The 25,348-nt window shown below is 34.9% G+C and overlaps 3 protein-coding genes across 3 annotated transcripts; 2 read left to right on the top strand and 1 right to left on the bottom strand.

Annotated features, from left to right (window-relative positions):
- The first annotated feature begins 4,600 nt into the window (after positions 1 to 4,600).
- Positions 4,601 to 14,575, top strand: LOC132284963 (V-type proton ATPase catalytic subunit A). Its single transcript, XM_059787107.1, has 20 exons — positions 4,601 to 4,899; positions 6,335 to 6,461; positions 6,743 to 6,798; positions 6,905 to 6,961; positions 7,121 to 7,232; positions 7,341 to 7,378; positions 7,522 to 7,623; positions 9,171 to 9,227; positions 9,333 to 9,404; positions 9,511 to 9,612; positions 9,718 to 9,780; positions 9,873 to 10,005; positions 10,577 to 10,683; positions 11,617 to 11,811; positions 12,041 to 12,127; positions 12,266 to 12,370; positions 13,143 to 13,240; positions 13,345 to 13,423; positions 14,004 to 14,092; positions 14,184 to 14,575. The coding sequence occupies exons 1-20, from the start codon at positions 4,822 to 4,824 to the stop codon at positions 14,296 to 14,298; spliced, it is 1,872 nt and encodes a 623-aa protein (XP_059643090.1). The 5' UTR covers positions 4,601 to 4,821; the 3' UTR covers positions 14,299 to 14,575.
- A 1,810-nt stretch (positions 14,576 to 16,385) lies between these two features.
- LOC132284964 (uncharacterized) lies at positions 16,386 to 20,286 on the bottom strand. Its single transcript, XM_059787108.1, has 3 exons — positions 20,178 to 20,286; positions 18,274 to 18,426; positions 16,386 to 17,026 (listed from the first exon to the last, which is right to left on the bottom strand). Exons 2-3 carry the CDS (start codon positions 18,419 to 18,421, stop codon positions 16,764 to 16,766), a joined length of 411 nt encoding a protein of 136 aa, XP_059643091.1. The 5' UTR covers positions 18,422 to 18,426; positions 20,178 to 20,286; the 3' UTR covers positions 16,386 to 16,763.
- Positions 20,287 to 22,640: 2,354 nt separating this feature from the next.
- Positions 22,641 to 25,002, top strand: LOC132285740 (protein PROLINE CONTENT ALTERNATIVE 22). The gene is made up of 2 exons (XM_059787935.1): positions 22,641 to 23,037; positions 24,693 to 25,002. Exons 1-2 carry the CDS (start codon positions 22,757 to 22,759, stop codon positions 24,799 to 24,801), a joined length of 390 nt encoding a protein of 129 aa, XP_059643918.1. The 5' UTR covers positions 22,641 to 22,756; the 3' UTR covers positions 24,802 to 25,002.
- The last annotated feature ends 346 nt before the right edge of the window (positions 25,003 to 25,348 follow it).

Here is a 25,348-nt window from a genome sequence, read left to right as displayed (position 1 = left end):
GACCCATAAGCATTAGTTGTTGTGTAGATAGTGCCAAATTTATTACCACGTGCAATAGTTATAGTGCTTCTGGAAACTTTCCACGAGTCTCCATTGAAGGTTGTAAGAAAACCTTCCTCTGATAATTGTCCCACCGAAATCAGATTATTCCTCAAGTTAGGGACGTGTCTCACATCCTTCAACTTCCAAGTTAACCCATTCAATTTGATTTGCATTTCAACTTTGCCAACGACGCTGCAAGGCTGATCATCACCAAGATATACCTTGCCAAGATTACCCGATTCATAGCTATTAAATAGCTCTTTGCTTAAGGTGCCATAAAATGATGCACTGGAATCTAAAACCCATGACTCAGTCTTGCTCTCAAAATAGCATATCAATGCATCATCTGATTCTTCTGAGACAACGTTTACTTCAGTTTTTCTTTCGGTTCCCTTCTTTGGAATTTTTCAATCAACACGGTAATGTTCATTATTTCCACAATTCCAATGCTCAACATCATTAAGATCTGTGGAGTTCTTAAAATTTTGAGACTGTGTCATTCCATTCCTTGACTTGGATCTGCCTCTGTTTCTATTACCGTTGCCCTTCTTCTTGTTTGAACCCTTGTCTCTTCTATCAACATTCAATGCCGAACCACCAGTGGAAACCACCGAAATCAGATTCTTCCTCAAGTTAGGGATGTGTCTCACATCCTTCAACTTCCAAGCTGACCTATTCATTTTGGTTTGCACTTCACATTTACCAACGACGTTGTAAGGCTGATCATCACCAAGATACACCTTGCCAAGATTACCCGGTTCATAGCTCTTTGCTTGAGGTGCCATGAAATGATGCGCCAGAATCTAAAACCCATGACTCCGTCTTGCTTCCCAAATTACATATTAATGCATCATCTGATTCTTTTGAGACAACGTTTGCTTCAATTTTTCTTCCAGTTCTCTTATTTGGAAGTCTGTAATCAACACGATAATGTCCATTTTTTCCACAATTCCAACACTCAACATCATTGAGATATGTGGAATTCCTGAAATTTTGAGACTGTGTCATTCCATTCCTTGACTTGGATCTGCCTCTGTTTCTATTACCATTGCCCTTCTTCTTGTTTGAACCCTTGCCTCTGCTTTCAACATTCAATACCGAACCACTGGTGGAAATCACTACTGTTTGCCTTCTGATTTCTTCAGTCAGAATCATGCTCACAACTTCATCAAACTTCAACTTGGTCTTCCCTACAGAGCTACTGATCGCTGTAATTGTGACACTCTAACTCTCAGATAACTGCCATAGAATTAGCAGTGCTCGGACCTCGTCTTTGAAGTCGATATCAAGAGACTCTAACTGCCCAACTATCTCGTCGAATGCATTTAGATGTTCATTGAACTTACCACCTTTGACCATTTTCATGTTGAACAACTTATTGATCAAGTGCACCTTGTTCGTTGTAGAAGGCTATTCATACATATTAGAAAGGGCTGCCATGAGAGACTTCATCATCTTCTCGTTTTTTATATTTCAACTGATTTTGACAACGTCAATCTGATGGTGCCAAAAGACTTCCTATTAAGTAATTCTCATTCTGCATTATTTGTTTATTCTGACACTCTCCCAAAGGTTGATACATATTTTTCTAAAACATGAAGTCTTCAATTTGCATCTTCCAGAAACCGAAGTTTGTGCCATCGAACTTCTCGATCATAGATGTGGATGTCTTATCTTTTGATGCCATTACTCCCACTCGAACAAATAGATCTGATCGAAAGACTTTCGAAATTTCGTCAAACATCTTCTGTGCCTTAGGTTCTCAACCAAAGGCTCTAATACTAGTTGTTGGAGTTGCATTGCACAATCAACCGGATTTGATACCAGTTATTGTGGCGGAAACACAAAATAAATAACACTGTTCAAGGAATAAATAAGCAATCACGAAAAAAAAAAAAAAAATCACATACAAGAACATAAGATATACATGGTTCAACCAAATCTTAGGGTTACGTCCATGGATCACACCGAACAAATTCACTATGAAGAAGATGAAGAATTACAATGGAGAATTTTCTCTCAATCTCTCTCAATTGCTCTCTCTTGTATTGGCACAAATTTATCTCTAACATTCACTCTCTAAAATCTGATTAGAGTTGATATTTATAGAGTCTTAAACTTGTACTACAATAACTTGCCTTTTGTAGAATCTAAAACCAATAAGGAAGTTAAATTAGATTAGGAAACTGAATTTTCCTTAAACCAATAAGGAAGTTAAAGCAAATCAGGAAACTAAATTTTCCCAAAAATTCAATACTTTTGAAGTTTCCATATAATTAAATTTTCCTAAAAGACAATTACCTAATCAGACTCCACAAAGCCACAACACACTATTCTCTATAATATATGTGGTAAATATTATTTTTATTTTCTTTATATATATGAAAAAAATGTATACAGTGCCCCATAATTTTTGTGGTTTCTAAAATTATATTTTTACTTTTTATTTACTTTCCCTTTTACTCTTTTAATTTCTTAAATTTCCTGTGCCCCATAAATTTTGTGGTTTCTAAAATTATATTTTTACTTTTTATTTATTTTCCCTTTTACTCTTTTAATTTCTTAAATTTCCTTACAAGAAATGGTCAAATTTTTATTTCTCAATTAAAACTTTTTAACTTTTTCCTTTTAAAATTCTCTTGTTTTTCTTTCCTTTTTTTTTTTTTTTTTATACTTAAAATTCTTCTTTTTAGCTTGCATATTTGAATAATTTTCTTCTCATTCTTATTCTTTTGTATTTTATATTTATTATGTTATATATATATATATATTTTGCATCGTGGCCCCTTCGACTTGAAATCGTGGCTCCGTTCCTGATTATGATAACGTCATTTATGTAGTTGGAGTAGTCTCTTAGACTCTGTACAGCTATAAAATTGTCTAGAATTGTAAATGAAGAAATTAAAATCAGTTTTAGTTTAGTTGAACTTTTAAACAAAAGATAAAATTAAATTGAATTTTTTTTCAAGTAAATATATATATAAATAGTTTATTTATGAAAATAAAATATTATACATACATACACATATAGGTTTCTACACAAAAATAAAAACACCTCCTATAATGAATAAGAAGGGTTATTTGCTATAAACTTCTTTTTAACACAAAAAAATATAGTAATTAATAGGGAAACGTGTTTCTCTACACAGAATTTGAACTCTCATTTTTGGTTTAAGAGTAGATATCACTACATTACACAGCCTCTTTAGTAATTTGCAAAAGCTTGTAAAATACATGAGTTATTATTATTATTATTATTATTTTATCAACCGTGAATGGAATTAACAATATAAATAGGGTTGAACAAGCAAGATCTATGTAATATGTTATACGTTATTTGCTTGTATTTGAATAACAATGTAGAATATAATTATTACATCAATGGTCCAAGAGAAAACAATGGGCTTTTCCAAAAGGCCTGTAGGACCTAAACAACTGGGTTTCGGGTGATAGACCTCTACTGATTATGTCTCCTGGGCTATCATTGCTTGCTCTTGGGCCTATTAGATGGGACCATTTGTCGTTACTCGACAATCCAAGCACCGCGAAGGACACTCGAAATTTGGAGTGTCCTTGTAGAGAGACTTTTAAGACTAGTAAAGGAGGCAACGACAAATGAACGAGTGCGCGGACACAAAACGCCACTAACCTAGGCCGTTCAAATTAGCAGCAAGGAACAAGGATAAGAAGTGGTGGACCATCTAATTTCACTTATTAGATTATGTTAATTTCATTATCAATGAGACCAGTGAGAAAATTAATAAATATTTTTTACTCTAAACATCACGGAGACAAAAATATATATATAAAAAAATTAATCTCAGGTGTTACAAATTTTTCTTATTTTAATAATTAAGGATACAAAATTAATAATTAAGGATACAAAATTAAATAAAAAAGGTATTATGGACGGTAGGACAATAAAAATAATAATTAATTGTGCATACAAAATATTATTTTTTTAAAAAGAAGGCAATAATAAATTCATCCCTCACTTCCTGGGAATCATCCGCTGATGAATGAGTTATTGATACACACAATTTAAAAGAATTTACTCTAATTTAAATGCACTAATTCCATGTAACCTAATATATTTTTAAAAAAATCATTTTGTTTTTCTTACACATTTTTAAATTAGAAAAAATTTAAATATTATTTTAAAACGGAGTCAATTAATGTTAACTCTTGTGCAATGGTCTCACGATATTGTAGTAAATTAAAAAGTCCATCCGACTCGAGCATCACTAAAACATAAAATAATCCAAGTCATGTGCACCTAAAATAACTGGATCAAACTTCCAACAAGTGAATTTTAGTTTGCCTTATTATTAAAAATAGTAATAATAATATATATAATTATATATATATATATATATATTTAAACCGATAATAATAATACTCCAACTAAGATGGAATATTTTTGTTCCTTGTTTGACCCCTTCTTCAATTTTTTTCCCTATGACGCGGCTACACGTGATTGGTGGTAATAATGGAATCCTGTATGCGCAACATCTTATTATTCTCCTAATCTATTACAAAAGGGTTCCATATTTACAGTAGCTATCATTCATAATTCACGCTCTCCTCTTCTTCCTCCTCCTCTCTGGTTATTCGCATCTGTGAAGTACCATACCCCCTCTCATTCACCCGTCGTATCTGATTGAAATCGGAAACACTAGGTTTTCTTGTCGATCGGATCTTGTACTCGAAGTTCACGTGCTTCTGAAATTTACCAACCTTGATCTTCGCTGTCTCATCTGATCTGCCCATCTCGCAAAAATGCCGTCGGTGTACGGAGCTCGAATGACAACGTTCGAAGATGCAGAGAAGGAGAGTGAGTACGGATATGTTCGCAAGGTACTTACTTTTCCACACACAGATATATGTTTATATATATATTCGTTTTCACTGTTGAAAACTTTGATTGGATTTGATCCAGTTGTTAGATCGCCGAGAAATTCGTTGACTTGCGCGGTTACTTATCATATTTCAATTTTGTCTTGTGATTTCCTGATCCGTTGTTATTTATAATTTAGTTTGAATTTTAGTGATTTACTTCGATTCACTGGGGTTACGAGTGATTTATGGGCTCTAACTGTGCTTATTGCTGTTCAGTTAAATTTGTTGGCTTTCTGTAGCGTAAGGATCAGTTATGCAACACTTAATTGGTTGAATATAAAATAATATTTTCAATTTATTTTCCACATTCAATTTTATGTGTTTATAACGTGGAAATTTTCAGATTCTAACTGCTATTATGAGAACTCTGTCTCTGTTTTTGATCTGTACTTTTTACTTATGTGATCCTCACTATTTCTGTTTCGTGGTTGAATAAGTAGGGAATTTAAAAGTTAAAAAGTCTTTTTGTAAATGGTGGCCTGGGAATGGAATTTGCACCCTCTATTTTAGATAGCAACTTGCTGCTTTAAACTGCACTCAGTTTTTTCTTTGGTTTTTCATTTGAATTTTTTTTGTTTATTAGTTTCTGAAACAGTAGGACTTGGTTGAGTTACTCGAGTATAGTATGCTTATATAGATCATAAAAAGTTTTCACCACACATACCACCATCCTGTTGATACCCTCTTTCCTTCCACCAGAGAAGACACAACATGTTAGTAACATTTTTTTTTTCCCCTGTAATTGAAGGTTTGATTATCTATTCTATATACGTAATTTAATATCGGATTCTTACTACCCAGTTAATATCTCTGTCATTACTTTTTCAACTTATATTATTCTATCTTTTTGGTCACAATATTCAACTGTCATAATAAATGTTTTGAAGCCTCTTGGTATATATATATATATATATATATATATTACTCTGGTTATGGTCATTTTAGGGCAGCTTATTGGATCCTTTCACTTGAATCAAATTAGAAGCAATCAGATAACTTCGGCAGCGAAAACAAATTTTGTTTTTCAGCAAAACTCATTTTAATGCTTGATTGCCATAGCGATTGTTCTTTCTTTTGCTTTTTCTTTGGCAGGTAAGTATTCACACGCACACATGCACCCCCACCAATTGCCCCTTTGGAGACTTGAACCCTCAGCCTCCCTTGAGAGGAGGAAATGCCACTTGAACTGAGGACTTGATTATGGTGGTTTTTCTTTAACAAATTTGTTTCAGCAATTGTTCTTTTATTTTTATAATTAATTTAACTTGTTTCAGTTATATTCATCAACAACAAATTTGTGGTGCAACTATGGTTCAACTTTATTTTTGTTTGCTAATATGATCACCTACCATAAATGCTTATATTTGTGTGCTTATTGCATGTTGTCTGACAGGTTTCAGGACCAGTCGTCGTTGCAGATGGAATGGCAGGGGCTGCTATGTATGAACTGGTTCGTGTCGGAAATGACAACCTTATTGGTGAAATTATTCGGTTGGAAGGAGATTCTGCTACAATCCAAGGTTTTTAATTTATTTATTTTTGGACACTTTCAAATGCATTAATTTATGTTATAGTGTATTCTGGTGGCCTAGCATAATGCCATTGTTAGCATTTGTAAGGGCATTGGTAATTTTCCTGGCACTTTGGGGTTTGCATATGTGTAGTCCATCGTCTCTCTTGTTCTCGTTCTCGCTCTCTCAATTTTTTTGTTTCTAATTTTTGCTAGTTATAGTATGCTATGTGATGAAACTAAGAGAAAATTAACTTTGAAATTTAAAATTCTTGTCTATTCTCATGTCAGTTTATGAAGAAACAGCTGGGTTGATGGTGAATGACCCTGTTCTACGAACACACAAGGTACTTTTGTAATATTATTTCTACATGTTTTATAAAGTGCCCCTTTTTTTGGTTGGTTATAGATTGAGCATTAAATGCACTAAACTATAACTTTTTCATTGACTAGCCTCTATCAGTGGAGTTGGGTCCTGGAATATTGGGAAATATCTTTGATGGTATTCAGGTGTGTGAAAACTCTACTTGTTCATTACGCTCAACCTCAATTTGATCCGAGTGCCAATTTTTTATTTTTAAGTTTTGTGTTTCAGACCTTGCTTGAAGAGAGCCACTACCTAATGGTGGCCCATTTTCTCACTTCCTTTTCAATATATTTTTAATGCAGAGGCCATTGAAGACCATTGCAAAAATATCTGGCGATGTTTATATCCCTCGTGGTGTCTCTGTCCCAGCCCTTGACAAAGACATACTTTGGGAGTTCCAGCCTAAAAAAATAGGTAACCCAGAACATTCCTCAATAATTGTTTAAAGCTGACCAGAATGAATGTCATATAAATTGGAAATACTTGATGCCTATCAAAATTGACTTCATCCACTGGTGGCAGGTGAGGGAGATCTCCTGACAGGTGGAGATTTATATGCTGTAAGTTCGATCGAAATCAACTTATATGTAGAAATTGGAGCTCTTTCAATTTTATTTATTTGTTTATATAATGGCACATGCGTCTGCTCATTTATTTATTTTCATTACATTTCGTCTAATTTTTTGCATGAATCACTGTGCAGACTGTTCATGAGAACAGCTTGATGCAACACCATGTTGCACTTCCTCCTGATAATATGGGAAAGATTTGCTACATTGCTCCACCTGGTCAATACTCGCTGAAGGTTTGTCTGTCCAACTTAGTTGTCAAGCCATTTTGATCAGCCTATGTAGCCGCTTTATTTGTTCTCCAATATTTGTATTATGGTTTTGCTACATTAGAAATACCTATATGTAGCTTGCTCTTATCCAAAGAAAATATTGTTTTCTAGGCCATTTATATAATAACATCTCTCTATCTCATCATGAAAGATGCAAATCATTGATTAGGGAAAAAAATATGCAAATAATTTTATATATCTGTGTTCTGTGGATATGCATGTCTATTGGAGACAACAATAGTCTAAATTAGTAAATTGTCGAAATTATTTTAGACAAATCTAATTTTTTAATGGATATATTTTATTATTACCTTCATGTATATCCAATTAACAAAAACATTTTTTTGAGTTTATTTGAACTTTTTTTTTTTCAAATCAATTTTGGTTTTCAATACCGTTGATGATATATAGAATGCAATTTTAGTAATGCACGAATTGTGATATGGTTTGCTTTGGAGGTCATGCAAAGCAAATCCCACAAAATAAAAGGGATTATGAAGAACGACATATTATGTATGCCATTTTTTTTTCATTTTTTCTAGTCAAGAAAGTAGCCCCATCTTAACAAGAGCTGTACTGATGGTTTTCCCCTCTTCTTTATTAGTTACATCACCTTCTATGTCTACCCTTCCCTTTTCCTTTGGATCAGGATTCTGGGGAAATTATAAATTTTGCTAAAAGGAATACCTCCAGACACTTAATGAAATGGCTTTAGGGAATTAATAGGCAATGTCCAGATTTGCAGGTTTATCAGCAAAGAACAATGCTATTGGTTGAACAGATCTACCCTACATGAAAATTGTCATTAAACAGAACCCATTTTATTTTATTTTTTTCAAAAATGGATGGAAGCAGTAACATTCCCTAATTGCAAACTTAAACATCTGAATCTTTATTCTTGAGTGAATGAAACATACGATTCTGAATTCGGAGCTCCTTGAGAAATCCTCAGCTAATGAAGGCATATATACAGGTAAGGAAAGGAAGGAGAGCTGAACTACATAAATGAAGAAATGAATTATAAGAATAGCCCATGACAATTACAAATTAGGCCCAGTGGATGTATTGCCTGCCGATTACAGTGAATTTCCATTTACTTCATGATATAATCTACTGTGTAAAATATGTTTCATACGAAATTCACCTTCCAATATAGATATAGAACTTTAAGTTTATATTAGTGAGCCAATCCATTTTACTTAATATATATTTTTTATTTTATATTTAACCCACCCATCATTATCCATTTCGCTTTAATTTTTAATTTATATGAAAATTTTTATGCATTTTTGTTTTTTATTACCTCTGCTAAACAATAATCAGATTTGCCTTGCTGTTTAATTCCTTTTCCCATCTTTTGGGGGAAGTAAGAAATTTCTTCAGACACGGGGATGAGGAAAGAAGATTTTGATTGGCGTTATTGTTTCAAGACGTGATGAAATAAGTTTTAGACTATGCAAAAACTAAAATTGTTATTTTATTGCATGTATTGACTTCTTATGTCTATGCAGGACACTGTGTTAGAGCTTGAGTTTCAAGGTGTCAAAAAGAAGTTCACTATGCTTCAGGTTATTTTTCTGTAAATTACAGTCTACTTTCGTAGTTTGATGTGAACTGAATATTCAAATGTGTGAACATTTATCTCACGTTGGTAATGTGTAACGCATCTGTAGACTTGGCCAGTACGTTCACCAAGACCTGTTGCAACAAAGCTTGCTGCTGATACTCCTCTTCTTACCGGGCAGGTAAGTAATGTGCAAAGTAGTTCAACTGCCTAATTCTTATTTTATGTTTACCTATGGCTGCTTTATTTTGAGATTTGGTGTCTCTGATGTCTTTGCTATGTATCAGCGTGTTCTTGATGCCCTTTTCCCCTCAGTTCTTGGTGGGACTTGTGCCATACCTGGAGCTTTTGGCTGTGGCAAAACAGTTATTAGTCAAGCACTTTCCAAGGTGAACTTGTTTTGGCATATTTCCAAATTTAAGATTCTGCAACTCATCAGTAGTTATCAAGTGTTCTCTATTTTGTTCAATTTTTAATTAAATGTCTTTATGCAGTATTCTAATTCGGACACTGTTGTTTATGTTGGTTGCGGGGAACGGGGAAATGAAATGGCGGAGGTATGTATGCAGTTATTTTTCCCCCCTCCCTATCATCAGTCACCATTTTTAATTTTTGAAGATGTTCACTATAGAAAACATTTCCTATTTAGGTTCTTATGGATTTTCCTCAATTGACAATGACACTACCTGATGGCCGTGAGGAATCTGTGATGAAGCGCACTACACTTGTGGCAAACACTTCAAACATGCCTGTGGCTGCTCGTGAGGCTTCAATTTATACAGGTAACAAATTTTTGCTACTTAATCTTGTTCAACTCTTCAAACATTTAGCTGTATAAACTTTGAACATGATTTTTCTTCAATGTGGGCTCATAATATGTTATGAGTAATATTACTGCTTCCTTTACGTATAAAATTTCTATATAGCATGATTTTCTTTTAATTTTAACTGGGGGACACGAATGGAAAGGGTATACAAAGCTTTTGTTGGGGCATTTTGAGGTGACTAAATTATCTTGTAAGAATGGATTTCCATTTTTTTAGGTCCCTCCGTGTTGTGCAGCCTGCTAAAAAATGGTTCATGTAACTTCGTTCCTCAAAGTTGCTTTTTATGCACCCAGGGAACGAGTGTTCCAGTTTCTGCTAACTTTCATTTTCATGAACATGCATGGATGCTGTTACTAATTAGGTCTTTTTTTTTCTTTTCTTTTTTTATTTTTTTATTTTTTTATTATTATTATTTTTTTCCCCTTTCATGTTCCAATACTTATATTGGTATCATGTGAGAATTTTAATTTGTCCGCAAAGGCATTTAAACTTTAATACTCTAATTTGTTTGATTGTGAGCTTTCAGGAATCACTATAGCTGAATACTTCAGAGATATGGGCTACAATGTCAGTATGATGGCAGATTCAACATCTCGCTGGGCAGAAGCATTGCGTGAAATATCGGGTCGACTGGTAAGTGTTCTGATTTTAGCCTATGTAACAACATATTTTCCCTTTGGTTCTGGAAAAGATTTTCTTCAAATATCTCCTATGTTATATCACTTTTTGGGATGCTAATTCTTCATTCACGCTAATAAGTGAGTTTTTCAACTTTTATCCTAGTTACTTTCATGAATTTGTTGTATCAGGGTTGTCCCATTTTGTGTGTTAACCCATGATGCTGTACAGAATTTTCATGATATCAGCACTAAGTAGTGTTATTCTTACATTTTGACTTGTGCCACTGGCTTCTCTCGCCCTCTCACATTTCACTTCTCTATATCCTTTACTCTTGTACATACATACTTTGTGGTTAGAGTGGGTGATTTTGAACATATTTTTGTAAAAGGGAATTGGGTTACATCCATAGTATTTATAGCTAATCAGTTCCGGTCCAAGGACAGGATGAATTAGATCAAATAATTGGATTTTGTTGATCTGTAAAATGAGGACCAATGGTTGAAGGAGGAGCTATCTCTTTGGGATGATATATAGGATAGCGCATGACCCATAGCTTGTATCATTCTGTATGCATCTGCTGTCTAGGTGTTAGTTTTGTAGTTTATGAATGAAAAGCTTCCATGAACAGCTGTTTCTTTCCATTTTGGACCTTCGAGGCTCGAGTGATAAAGGTTTCCTTGTGTTTGATATAGTATTTGGGGAAAACATTTCTCAACAACTCCAGTGTTCTCGTAACTGACTGTCCTTCGGCCTTGCAAATGTCACAATCACGTGGCTGGGCCTGTTGGGGAGATTCAGCTCATGATATGCTTTTGAATCTGCAATTTTTTAACAGCACTTTCTATTCCTTAGCATAGTTTAGCCCGCACACTGCAATGGAATCTGAATTTTGACTTTGTCCTTAGCTTGCTGCTTGCGTTAACTGTGTTGTTATTTCTCATTCAGGCAGAGATGCCTGCAGATAGTGGATACCCTGCTTATCTGGCAGCTCGTTTGGCCTCCTTCTACGAACGTGCTGGTAAAGTAAAATGTCTTGGTAGCCCAGAGCGTACTGGTAGTGTCACAATTGTTGGTGCTGTTTCTCCTCCTGGAGGAGATTTCTCTGATCCTGTAACATCTGCCACCCTCAGCATTGTCCAGGTAATGATGAAATTTTGTGTGGATTTTTGTATATCATAGTTTACCCAAGGGTAACGCACATCACTGAACCATGCATTCTGTGTGTAAAATTTGCCAAGCGTTAGTTTTCCAGCTGTTGAATTGGATTTCTTCTTTTAAATTCTCTATAACATTGAGCCCACATGGGTGCAGCAACACAATTTCATCATTCAAGGTTTAATTTTATAAATTGATCTACTTATTTTTGCAGGTCTTCTGGGGACTGGATAAGAAACTTGCCCAGAGGAAACATTTCCCCTCTGTAAATTGGCTTATTTCCTACTCAAAGTATTCGACGGTGCGTTCTAAAAATTTTCTCCATAATAGAAAATTCTGAATATGTGAACCCTTGCAGCATTTTAGCCTTTCTCCCTTGAGCACTACTGTCTATGTTGCATCCACCTATTCATTACATTCATTTCTCTCGTATTTGCAGGCATTGGAGTCTTTCTATGAGAGATTTGATCCAGATTTTATTAATATCAGGACAAAAGCTCGTGAGGTGCTGCAGAGAGAAGATGACCTGAATGAAATTGTCCAGGTATGAAATTTTTTTTTTTTTTTTAATGTCCTATTACACCATGACATTTAATATGAGATTAAACCAAAAATCCTATGGAAGTGTTTTAGATCAGGAAAAGAGGAAAATGATCGGTTTGGCCACCATTTTGAGGGCTTTCGTCTTTCCCACTTGGAATTATTGGTTTGAGATCCAAATCCATCTAACATATTACGGAGCTGCTGCCCCCTTCCTTTCTTTTCTCCTGCTTATTTCGCTAGATGATTAGAAAATAACGATCGCCATAGAAAGATTAGGTTAGGTTTTGGAGTAATGAGGCTGTGTGATAATACACGCTTTCCACGGGCTTAACTGAGGTTATGACATTACATAAAGACAAGAGAAGGATCCATGTATAAGACCTGAAATAGTGGGTGGTATTAACACTTCATGGATGTTTGATTTCAAAATATTGCGCAAAAAAGGAATATAATCTTCTGGAGAGCATCCGATTTTGCATTAATAAATTCTACTTGGAGAAAAACAAAGGTATTTTGGTGGGGCTGTAGAAGTGGTATCCAATATAGTTTGAATCCTGAATCAGTCCAATGGCATCCGGCGTTTGTGCTTTGCTCATGTAAAACTCTTTTTATTCCTGCAATGAACTAAGATTATATTATACTTTCTAAAAGAAAATTTGTGCCACTCGTATCTTGTTAGTGTTTCCCTTAGTAGCACTTTATGCAAATAATTTTAGAGAGTTGCTTTTCCCGTGTGTACTACTTAAAGAGTGTGGCTATTTTGCTTACGGCAGCTGGTTGGAAAGGATGCTTTAGCTGAAACAGATAAGATTACCATGGAGACTGCAAAGCTTTTGAGGGAGGATTATCTTGCTCAGAATGCATTTACTCCGTAAGTTGCATCTTATTTCTTAATCTCTCTACTAACTGGTAACTAATATCCATCGACTCATCTCATGAAATTTGTTTGTTATTTTAAAACTTTGTGTATGTCAGATATGATAAATTCTGTCCTTTCTACAAATCTGTTTGGATGATGCGCAATATAATCCATTTCTACAATTTGGCCAATCAGGTACAATATTTTTTGTTTCTTCCTTTTCTTTTCTTTATGGTCTAAAGTTTTTGCCCCATATCCCATTTGCATCTAATATCATATCTATTACCTGATAACCACTTCCCCCCATTCTTGAAGCAAATATTGATATTGTCTACTGTTGGTCCGGTGATCTGGGGTTTCGAGTAGGGTGGACCGGTAGATACCTTTTTGGCAACATTTGCACAACCTGAAGTCACATTCTTATGCTCAATGGATCGAGTTTTTACCATTGCAAAAAGCAATAACTCTTTTCTAAGATAATAAAAAATAAATTCTGTTTTTATTATGATTGTGTCTTATTTCAATACACGATCTAGAAGTATATCAAGAGGAAAACATCACATAGAAATTGCAACCTTCAAACTTATTTGCTAGAGCATTTAATACTTCTGTTAATTGTCTCATCTTCACTGCAACTGGATGGAGCATATGTACAATTATCAGATCAAAACTTGAGCTGGGTTTAGTTTTGTGCGCCAAACTCTTTTCCTCTGTTCGTTAAGAAACTGTTTTCAATATGAATGATTTGTGAATCTTTCTTCATGTGACGTTGCAGGCAGTTGAGCGAGGAGCTGGTATGGACGGCCAGAAGATATCTTACACCCTTATCAAGCATCGGTTAGGAGATCTATTCTACCGATTAGTGTAAGTGAAGTCACAGTCAATGACACAGAATTCCTTTCAGTTGCTGTTTTCTCAAGGCAGCATGTTTGATTAATCTATTTGACAATTACAGGTCTCAGAAATTTGAGGATCCTGCCGAAGGGGAGGAGGCTCTTGTGGCAAAATTCCAGAAGCTTTACGACGATCTGACAACTGGTTTCCGGACCCTCGAGGATGAAACCCGATGATCAAGATTTTGACACATTTTCGTGGATCCACAGAGTGGGAAGTCCTATCTTTTGGGAAGTTGGTAATCCTGTTTTATTTCTTGCTGTAAGAAAAAACCAGGTGAGATACGTTTGTATGTGCCCCCCACAATGCGGCGCTGGTTTGGTCTATATTTGATTTGGCTTGTTTAGTTATATTTATTTTTGTATTTTAGTGTCGAATAATAAGAGGTCATGTGGCTTTTGATTCCTATTTACATATATCCTGGCAATAAGTTATGCGCTGCTTCAACATTGATATGTTTGTGTTTTAGTTCTCTTCTTCACGAATGTGTAGTTTGGTATCTTGGATGATGCGACAAATGGTGTGGACACATTATTTTGTTTGAATTTACTGTGTCAAGTTTATTACTGGTAGTTTTTTTTCCTTTTGTTATTTGCTAAGACATAAGCATACATCTTATGGCAATGACGGGAGCCTCGTGCCTCATGAGTTGGGCCGACCTGACCCTTAATTAGATTAAATTCTTAAGGGGAAACACAATTTAGTTTTGCATGGGGGAACAGGCATATTTGATCAAATGAAGTGGTCAAACAAAAAGGCTGGTGTGATTCTGAGGTGCAACTTTAATTGGCGTGTACCACGAACTTCTTTAATCGACCTTAAAGGGTATATCGAAATTTCATGGGTTGCAAATCATTTGTCATAGATTAAAACTAATGATAGGGGTGCTAAATCCAAAGGTGTGAGCAGCCTCATTGACCTCAATTTCTTTAGATTCTGATTCAACAACATCCCTTGCAACTTTTACAAGTCCTTCATTCTCTATTAACTCACTGTCTCGACAACCGACCGCAATAGCAACATTCACACAATCTACATGAATCCGAAGGAATTCCCATGAAAATCACAACTTGACCTCAAACACAAACTCATGAAATGGTCAAAAATGAATTCTAATAAGGGGGAATGGTAGAACACGTCCGAATTGGTCCGTTCTTGAGTCTAAACTGACCGCGTCGAAATGAGATTTTCAATGGTACCAATTAGAACTTCAGATTCCATTTGTAACTCAAGTTATTCAAGTTTTAGTGAAGTAGTGTTAGGATTTGGTTTGAACCGGGATAGGGTTTCCCTTCCTTCGACTTTGGGACTTGATATCTTTGCCATCCGGACTCTGAATCATGCGATTCTTAAGTCTAAATTCATTAATTTTTCTTTGTCTTTCCAATGGTATGCTACGCCCTGATTTAAACGAAAAAAAAAAAAACATTTTTTAGCAACTTTTTGGCCAAATAGCATTAAACCCCTTTGTGCTATCAAAAAGTTGTGAAAAACCCCTCTATTATTTTTTTATTTTTTTTATTTTTATTATTATTATTTTTTGTGTGTGACAATAAATACACTCAATTTATCCAAAGTTAAAAATTACCCAGATTTGGCATACAAAAATTGGAAATTTTGGTGTTAAAAGTGCTAGGGTGCACATGCATATTGTTTTGACAAAAATATAAGTACTCTACTTCTGTGAAGTAAAATGGGCATGTGAGATATTTTCGTTAAAACAATCACACGTGTCATGTGCTGCATTATACACTATTTTGCAACTTTTGGTTTATTGAGGGTGTCTGTTGCACAACAAATAGTGTTTGATAGCACGGATTTAGTGCAATTTGGCCTAACTTTTATGATGAAAGACATACCCCACCATAACTAAGGGTGCATTTGGTTCTACTATTTTCTTTGAAGTTTTCCAGAATTCTAAAAACTACAAAATATATATATATATTATGAATCACAGTTTCACAAAAACATAAAGTAGGCAAAAACATAAACTAGTTCTTAAGTCCCGTTAGGATATATATGCGAAGCCGAAAAAAGTAGGAATAACAAACACTATTTATGATGGGACTCAAATCAACAAATCTAACATGTTCACTGGATACTTCAATAACACCATCCCTTGTTTTTCGGGAAAAAAAAAAAAACAAAAGAAGAAAGAAAATCTTTTAGATGCTATTTTTCTACTTTTAGTTGCCTCTGGCTCGCTTCCACCCATTCAACCAATGCATCATCTAGGCAGTGCCATTTTGCAGTGTCAGAAAAATGAATAAACTAAATAATTCATCTAGTAAAATAGAAAAATACAATTGAAAAAGTACTAGTAATATGAGTCAAATCCACGGTGATGGACACAAACGTTTTAATCAAACCCAGCGTACAATATCATCAGATTTCAAGGACCCATCAATACTGCGAACGACACAATGATTTCATGCAAGGGTAATTCTTACAAAGAGTAGGTTGTTTCACTTGATTTCCAAATCAGTGAGTAACATAGACGAATCAGCTACAAAATACAGCAAATTCCTTAACAGATATAATGCATAGATGCTGACAGAAGCAGCACTCTTTGCAAAATGATATTTGAACTGTTGATGAAGGAAGCCGCATCTTCGGCCCTATCACACTCGTATAGCCAAATTTAGCCAGGACCAACCTTAGGAATGTCATAATGCTCACTCATGTTTGCCAGATACTGGTTGAAATCCTGAATCCGATCACGGTGTGATTTATTAGCTGTCTTGGCTAGCCTGCAGACATCAATTTGCTCCCTTTGCTCCATATAGCGTCTCTCCGCTGGGGTGAGATGTTCATCATAAGAAGCCGCGTTTCCTTCCCCACTGGATTTGTTGGCATCGTTAATATTTTCCTCGTTGAGATCAGTCGATATTATTGCACTTCCATCTACACGAAATACCACAATACAATTTCAAGAACAGTTAAAATCAAATGCAAGCAGAGAGGAAAAAAAAAAAAAGTAGAAAAGTTCACATGTCCAGCATCCAATGCTTTTGACCCCTCAAGACACTGCTTTAACAAATCAGATTGAATTCGGATGATTAGACTGTCACTTGCACCAGTCACCAAAGTTTTAGTTACGACTGGCATCATGGGCAGTTTAAAGAAAGTACCTCAATAATTTCAGACTGTCTTAATTAAATTCAAAATTGTTGTCATTTGAAATTTCTACATGATCTATTTAATTTTTGTGAAAAATTACTAGGTTGCTCAAAATGTAGAACATTAAGTTTTAACTAAGTTGACCCACAGGAAGCAGAAACCACCTAAATCATTACTGTTTGCAGCCAAAATCATACAAGTCAAGATTTAAAAATTTGGTGGAAAGAGTATTTGAGACAGAAAACCCAAAGCAGGTTATACGTGACCAATCTCAGGTTCATAACCAAGACTCAATCGAGGGCCATAGAAGACCAAGCTTAACAACACCAACCATCAACAATCGCAGACCTATGGCCATTCAGTTCATGACTCATACCAGTTCACGGTGGCTCATAAAATCTCAAGAAATGGTCGACCACAATCTCTAAGCATGTTCGTCAAAGGCATAGCTTCCTAAGTCCTAATTGGAGTACATTACTCAAAATATAGAAAATTAAGTTCAACAAAATTCTTGACTCCGCCACTAGGCCACAAGCCTTGGTTCTTGACTATGTACTTGAATCAAGCAAATGGTGGATCATTAATTTTTACATCATCAGCATCATGAACAATAAACACATGATACTAAATTCTCACAGCAGATTATCTATTTTGTCGGGAGTTCTATCCAAATAATATAATATAGAGCCTTCATATCTTGCTTTGCATCTTCCCTGCTCCCATTCACTTCAGTTGCATTCCTCAAACAAATAGTTGCTACATAATAAACGAACTAATTACTTCTAATTTTAAAAAAATGGTTCAAACCCAACTGACAGGTTTAGCGAGCTAGGATCAGTCACCAGAATTCAACTCAAATTGGAAAAAAAGGCCAAAAACACATCAATAAAGACAGGAAATGCACACATGAACTATAAATAACTTTCAGATATTGAAAAACCAGTATACTTAAGTTCTAGTAATGCATGTATCCTTATAGGTAGGCACAACGATTCCATATATTCAATGCTTCTGTGGAGAAGACAACCAACCTGCTGAAAGTTCGTTGTCAATGACTTGAGAACTTTGATCATTTTGCTTCTTATGTTTCTTTTTCTTCTTCACCCCACCCGCCTTCACATCCAGGGCCTTTCCCTTTAGCTTCAGCTTCCCACCAACAACATTCTCAAACGCAGACATTTTTCCTGTCAAGATATTTCAAGGAAATTGTTAAGACAAGTATGTTTTCTTTCAGTAGATAAAAATCAAGGCACAAATATCGATAAGTGGTAAAGAAATGTACTATAAAGCAATGTTGAAGACAATAGAGATAGTTCAATTCAAGCAATTAATAATAAGATTCCACCATTGGCCAACTTTTTTTGATCCAATCATCAACATTCTATTTACAATGAAGAGCATAATCCCGTAGAATATTATATTGCTCATGCAATACCATGTTCGCAAAAGGAAACTCTTCATGTTCTTCCCTACACAAGTACATACACATTAAATTCGACGGCTTTAGGTAAACACGAGTGTTTAAATAAAAACATTAATGTCCTAATTGCTGAATAACGACCAAAGGCAACAGTTAAGAAGCTAATAAGCAAATGAGGCAATTATATACTCGAATAAACAAAATTTCAAGTTCCAACTACTTGGCGAATCCTGCATTGCCATTTAGCTCTATATCGGGCCATATTTGTGAAGCAACTTATCTATGCCGTCAAAATCAAGGAATTCAAGGATGAAAATAGACTGGGGTTACAAAGTTTGTAAAACCCTTTTTTCTGCCACTTTGTATTTTATATGGAGTGAAAGGAATGGAAGGGTCCATAATGCTGTTGTTAGAAGTTGTAGATCCCTTTTGAAATGTATTGTTTGGGAGGTTTTGGATGTCTTGGGGGTTTCTCTCCAAGATGTCCTTTCCTAAGTTTGTTTTGTTTGGTTTGATAGGGGTCTCTCTATCCTTCTTTTTTAATCCTGTAAAGGGATTTATTGTGCAGTGAGGGTATGCCTTCATTTCTTGCTTGTACTTTATTGTTTTTATCTATAAATTTTTCTTCATTTAGGGAAAAAAATAAATAAAAAAAAATAAAAAATAGACTGGGGTTGAAAAAAAAAATGATATTTGAGCAATAATTCTTTAAATTCTCCAATATTTGTATGCAAGCAAAAAGATCAATCCCTTGATAATAGCACATCCAGTTACATAAAAAAAACGTAAAGTGGCTTCTTTAATTTATCCAATAAAGCTACTTTGTGGAACAAAATAGAGCTGAATGAAATACTTCAACAAAAATATATATATACTAACATTAGACCCACCACTGTTCAACATCACCCCACATTAATATGCACTCCTTTTCTCGATTTCAGATCCGTCCGGGAGAATCTGAAACTTCAATTACCCTTTCCCCACAACTTTATGATCCTTGATAAATCATTAAAACTACAAAAATCCCTATGCAATCTAAAACTCAAGGACTGCACACGCAAGTGTTTCAATTTCCCAATGAAACTGCTTCATAAGATCTCATATAAATTAAGTATCTTGAAGACCACCAACATCACCATTAGTGAAATCACTCCTCCTCCAAAACATCCATCTTTAATGAAATCGCCCATCATAAATAAAACTTTGGGTTTTTTCGTTATGGGGCAGTCGGGATACGTACAATTTGAAACACACATCCACTGTCACGGACATATGTGTGTATATACATATGGAACGAAAAAATAAATTAGAGAAAATCGTGCAAAATTTACATAAGATAATAGAACAATAATGCGAAAATAATAAAATCTGCCAATCGCAACCCAAAATTGGATTTTTTTTTAAATTCAGAAACCTCTTATGGTAAAAGTTTTATCTCATAGATAAAAGGTTTGTGTGTATAACAGTATAAATATTATATATGATTCAAAAATAACACAAACCCTAGAACTGTACCTGGAACGCTATACTCGGGAGCTAGTCCTTTGAGAATTTCCGAGGAACCAGAGAGAAAGGGGTGGACAAATGAGGGAGAGGCAAGTTTGTAAAGGAATATGGATTGGGCCTGGAAAGTCAATAAGTTTATAAAGGTAAAAGCCAATGGGCCTGTCCCTTTAGGACTTGGATTTTGAGTTTATATGGTTAATGTATATAGTTTATCCAACTTTAATCAATACCTGCTATTAAAAAAAATAAAAAATAACCTGCGTTTTTAGGATTTAAAAAAAATAATTAAACCAAACATGTTCTCCATAACTTGCCCATTTAAGGTGTAGGTGTTTTGACTGAATTTTGAAACAAAATATCAACTTTATGAAAGGCATTACATCTTTCTAAACATGACTTCTGCCTTCTTCTTTTTTTTTTTATTTTTTTTTATTTTATTTTTTTTCAAATTCTGAATTTATAGAATTCTCAATCTTTATCCCCTTTCTTCATGCCCTTCTTGGATTAATAGGATTACAGCCAACATGTTTCTATTTTACATTTCATAATTATTATTGTTTAATTTTTATGCATATAATTTTCTAGAAATTTACAAAATGCTCTACTAACCTCCCATTTTTCTAAAAATCTCTCTATTTATTCCTTTCTTTTCTTTTCTATTCTTATTTTGCTTCAATTTTTCCTTTTTTTTTCTTCAAATAATTTGTATTCCCCTCTCTCAGGACAATCTTAGAGGAATTTTAGAAGTAGTCACTTCATGCATGGAAAACGGAGCTCAGTACATATATTGAAAATGTTTGATGTATAAGTGATGCTATGTTTCGTATGACATTATCGGTGTAATCAACTAATTATATCTTGTAATATGAGTAAAAATATAGAAATTTTAGTTCGTAATATTTAAAATAATTAACCAAGTGTTGATAGTGGTTCAGGATGATATGAGGATTATACTCCGCGTGAGTCAGGAGTGCTGAGATCAGTATCCAAGTGGGGACCCAAGCAACACAAGGGATTCCCTGGAACTCAAAGATTGATAAAGGGAAGGCAATGTACGGTGATACCCAGTAGGTTTGAGCTCGATGGTAATTGGTTGTTGGAAATCTCTTAACTCTGCCTTTAAGGCTAATTAACTTTTCCTATTTATAATGCCTCCGAGCGGTCAATATCCGTTGGTTACAGAGGTGAGTTCCCTCTTGTCCGAGGGATCGAGGACACCTCCCTCTGACAGATGGGACATTGCTCATCGGGTGGAGGTACCTCCCCCCTTTAGTCCAAAGAGGAAGAGCCGCTTTACCCCCTAGTCTAAAGGGAAAATGGCGCTTCCTCATTAATGCTAGTCATGTCGGTTGTCATTTATAATTAATAACCTCTTTTAACCCCATCTAGAGCTCGACCATAGGTATCGGTATCCTTTCCCCCTTGTGCCGACCTACGAGAGGCGAGCCCTTGGATCCCAACCACCTGTCCACATTTTCTCAGACTCCCGATTTTGAAGGTAGAGAACGGATCTCCTCAAGGTATTGCCTTCTCGACCTTGCAAGATCCAGTTCGAATCATGGCCCCTCGAGTTCAGAGTGAGAGGAGCTCGGGGTAACAGACCTTGGTCTTCGAATTCCCTTCAGATCCCAAGTTGGGAATTCGAGGTGGCCAAACTTCGAGGTCCCCTCGTGTTCATGGCGAGGGGAGCTCGAGGTGACAGAGGTAATCACGTGCCCGAGATCCCGTCTGCAGGTAGGGACCTCGAGCGATAGATAGTGCAATGAGGAGGAACCCATCCGAATGGAGAGTGGTACATCCTTGAAGGAGTGAAGGGTAGCGGCCCCTTCCTCGCTAGTATTTCCAGTTATGGGGCGAGCAGCCCAGGATTACTTGTCCCCTTTTCTCGATGACACGCCAGATAGATTTTAGCCAAGTGTGCCTGTTGAGATAGGTGGGGCCACATAAGCAGATGATGCGAAACATCTGTTCAAGGAGGTGCCACATAGACTGGTGATGTGGCGAGTTCATCAACACCAAGTGAATACACTTGTGCATTAAATTTTATTTTTCTCGGGTGGCGAAAAGAAAAAAGAAAAAATGGATATGTTTGAAGTTTTGGGAGTTTGACTTGATGAGAATGGTAGGAAGTGGAAGCACATGCAGAAGTAGACATTCAAAAGACAATGGCAGACTTTCTGGTGGTGAATTGAAACCTCGTGTGCTGGAACAAAATAGTTGAAGATGTAATTTTCAATGTGAATTAATTAATATTCCCGAGAGATTAAGAAAATTATTGTAGGAAATTAAAGTTGATGGGTGGGAATTAATTTCAATGTAGAGGAGATTAAGCACAGCTTAAACAGTATTGGTGGCAAAATAGTTGAAGTATGAACTGGTGGTTGAACATGTGCTTCAAAAAGAGGTTTCCGGCGAAATATATAGTTTTGGCAGTTAAATGAATGGGCTGATGGGTTGGTCAGTGACCGTTAGGTAATACCTATGATTCAAAATCTTCCGGGAAAGTACGTACTTTAGCAAAATAATTCTATTCTTCCAATCTCTCGCACAAACAGACATAGAGAGAGATTGAAATTGGCAAAGTAAGGATGAAGAATGGATATGCATCTCCATCATCATCTCCTCCGACACCTCCATCCCCTCTTCCAATTAGTGTAGGACCCGGCCACCAGAAGTATTCCTTCTCCTCGTCTCCGTCGCCATCGCCGCCTTTCTCGCCGCCTCCATCCAGCCACACATCGGCGGAGAACATCCCACTTCTAGATCACAACTTGCCCATTGATCCACCCAGAGAGCAGCCATCGGCATTTTCATTGGATCGTCAAGACCCTGATCAATTGGAACCCAAAAACTCATGCCTAAAAAACTTGTAAGCCCCTCTCTCCGTCTCTAATGGCGGAATTTCAATTAAAATAATGGTATATTACATTTTTCAAATTCAAGTTAGAATATATATTTATTTGTGACTAATATTTGCAATTGGGTGATTGGATTATTGTGTCATTCTACATAGGAATTCAATATTTCTGCCGACCGTCATATGTATTGCTTCTTTTTTATTTTTTTATTTTTAATTTTTAATTGTTTTTTTATGATGGCTTCCACTTAGACTGGTAGGTTCTCTTCATACTCAACTTTAATACAAAAATTACCCAACAACCAGTCAAAACTGATACAGGTGGAAAAGTACATCACCCCATGCAAAGGGCATGAAGTGCAAACAAAGTATGGTACATATTGCAAAAAGAAGAGAACAAAGTTAAAGAGATTGATTATATATTTTTTTAAACCAGTTGATCAATTTGTTCTAAGCATGTCCAGGTTTAGCAACTTTACTCATCCTCATTCCAATTTTAAAAAGTGAATAGTACATTTTTTCATATGTCTTGGGTGTTCAAGTTGTACTCTAAAACGGAACAAAAAAAAAATTATGATGCCTCGTCATTAAAACTAAATGTTAGGTTTGATTGTTATATATCTTCCAACAACTCCATTATATTGATGTAGAACCAGTTGTTGACATGTTTTTTGTAACGTCAAAAGTCCAAACGAGCATGCTGATACATTTTTTGAGAAAGTTTGAATGAATTCGTTTTGATTCCCCAACTATGCTTATGATATTTTTTTTTATTGTCAAATTTCATTTCCGAAATCATTTTTTCCAACTGATTCGAATTTTTCTAATTTTTTGTATTTAATAATTTTTAGTAATTTGGTTTTACCTCCTATATTTCCTAACTTTGAGAGACAATGCTATTTTAGGCTTCTTGTTAGCTTTCATTATATATACATATACGGCATAGAGTCAAATAATCATTGATTAATAAAAATTTTAGAGTTCTCTTTGCTTAGGTTTGATCATTATATATCTTCAAACAATTTTTTGTATTTTAGGACATTTTGAATGAATTCGTTTTGACTCGCTAGCTATGCTCATGATGTTTGTTTGTTTTTTTTTTTTTTTCGGTCAAATTTCATCTTTTTCCAACGGATTTGAATTTTGTCAAATTTTTTGTATTTAATGATTTTTAGTAATTTGATTTGACCTCCAATTTTTCTTAACTTTTATAGACAATGCAATTTGGGGCTTCTTATTAGCTTTCTAGCTTTGGATATATTTCCATTATGCAGTACGTACATGTACGGCTGAGGGTCAAATAATCATTGATTAATAAAAAAATTTAGAGTTCTCTTTGCTTATAATGTATGAATTCAAAATTGTTTATTGTCATTCAAAACAATGTAACTTTCGCTTCATCAACATCCATTTTATTCTTGTACAAATTGATTTATCACCGAATTTTGCATCATCATTATGAAGATACCGTAATCATGCCTATGAATAAACATACGACTTTTACATTGATATACGTATGTATCCTTAGAGTATACGTATGTATATATCTATATAGCTCCTTAGTAAGTTACTATAGGTACAGTGCAGGCAGAGTATTCTCGTATAATTTCACTGCATCATGTCAGGTTTACTAAGGTAAATATCCCATTTATGTTTGTAAAATGCAGGTTGGAATGGTTGGTTCTAAGATGCTGCAGTTGTAACACTTGGTCTGTGAATCTTCCATCCAATCCCATAAAGAAGCAGACAATTACTGACAGCCAAAACTTCTTATAAAATGGTCACATGTTTTGGGTCATTGACTCACAACACTATACTAATACATCACACACGCCATCAATTCATAAACTATTTCCATCATTTATTTTTTGTGTTGATTGTAAATCAATTAACGTGATTAATTGCCTTGTACGATAATCAATTGCTGTAACTCAGAATTTTTCTTTCAGATTCAAGTTTCACTTTTCTCTATGTCAACTACGGACACTTATACAAAGAGTTGTATTATGTCATGTTAGTGTTAAAACAAATACTCGTCGGATACTCTTCGAACACGAATCAGATATTACATATATGTGTTTATAAATAAAAATAATTTTTTTATTTATTATTTTGGACATTTTTTCGATATTTTTGAACACTTCTTAAGTATTCAGACTTACACTTTTAAACATTTCTAATACAAGTCTATCCAATAATCTTAAAAATAATATAAACACGTTCTAAAATGTTTAACTTTTTTTTTAAAAAAAAATTGACATCATACACATGATCAGAAGCAAATTTTGAAATGATATTTATTCATTTAAAATAAAAACTCTAC

This window comes from Cornus florida, unplaced genomic scaffold (genome assembly GCF_030987335.1).
Source record: "Cornus florida cultivar Cherokee Brave unplaced genomic scaffold, ASM3098733v1 CherokeeBrave_3.0.0_Hap2_Chr11, whole genome shotgun sequence".
NCBI classification, from domain to species: Eukaryota; Viridiplantae; Streptophyta; class Magnoliopsida; order Cornales; family Cornaceae; genus Cornus; species Cornus florida.
This window is presented reverse-complemented; position numbering and strand designations above follow the sequence as displayed.

Excerpts from the sequence above, each read along its gene's own strand:
- LOC132285740 (XM_059787935.1), top strand. The coding sequence starts at position 22,757 with ATGAAGAATGGATATGCATCTCCATCATCATCTCCTCCGACACCTCCA. Across the intron at positions 23,038-24,692 it reads AACTCATGCCTAAAAAACTT|GTTGGAATGGTTGGTTCTAA; the intron begins GTAAGCCCCTCT and ends TGTAAAATGCAG.
- LOC132284963 (XM_059787107.1), top strand. The coding sequence starts at position 4,822 with ATGCCGTCGGTGTACGGAGCTCGAATGACAACGTTCGAAGATGCAGAG. Across the intron at positions 9,405-9,510 it reads CTCCTCTTCTTACCGGGCAG|CGTGTTCTTGATGCCCTTTT; the intron begins GTAAGTAATGTG and ends GCTATGTATCAG. Across the intron at positions 9,781-9,872 it reads GGGGAAATGAAATGGCGGAG|GTTCTTATGGATTTTCCTCA; the intron begins GTATGTATGCAG and ends TTTCCTATTTAG.
- LOC132284964 (XM_059787108.1), bottom strand. The coding sequence starts at position 18,421 with ATGTCTGCGTTTGAGAATGTTGTTGGTGGGAAGCTGAAGCTAAAGGGA. Across the intron at positions 17,027-18,273 it reads TGACAACGAACTTTCAGCAG|ATGGAAGTGCAATAATATCG; the intron begins GTTGGTTGTCTT and ends TATTTCGTGTAG.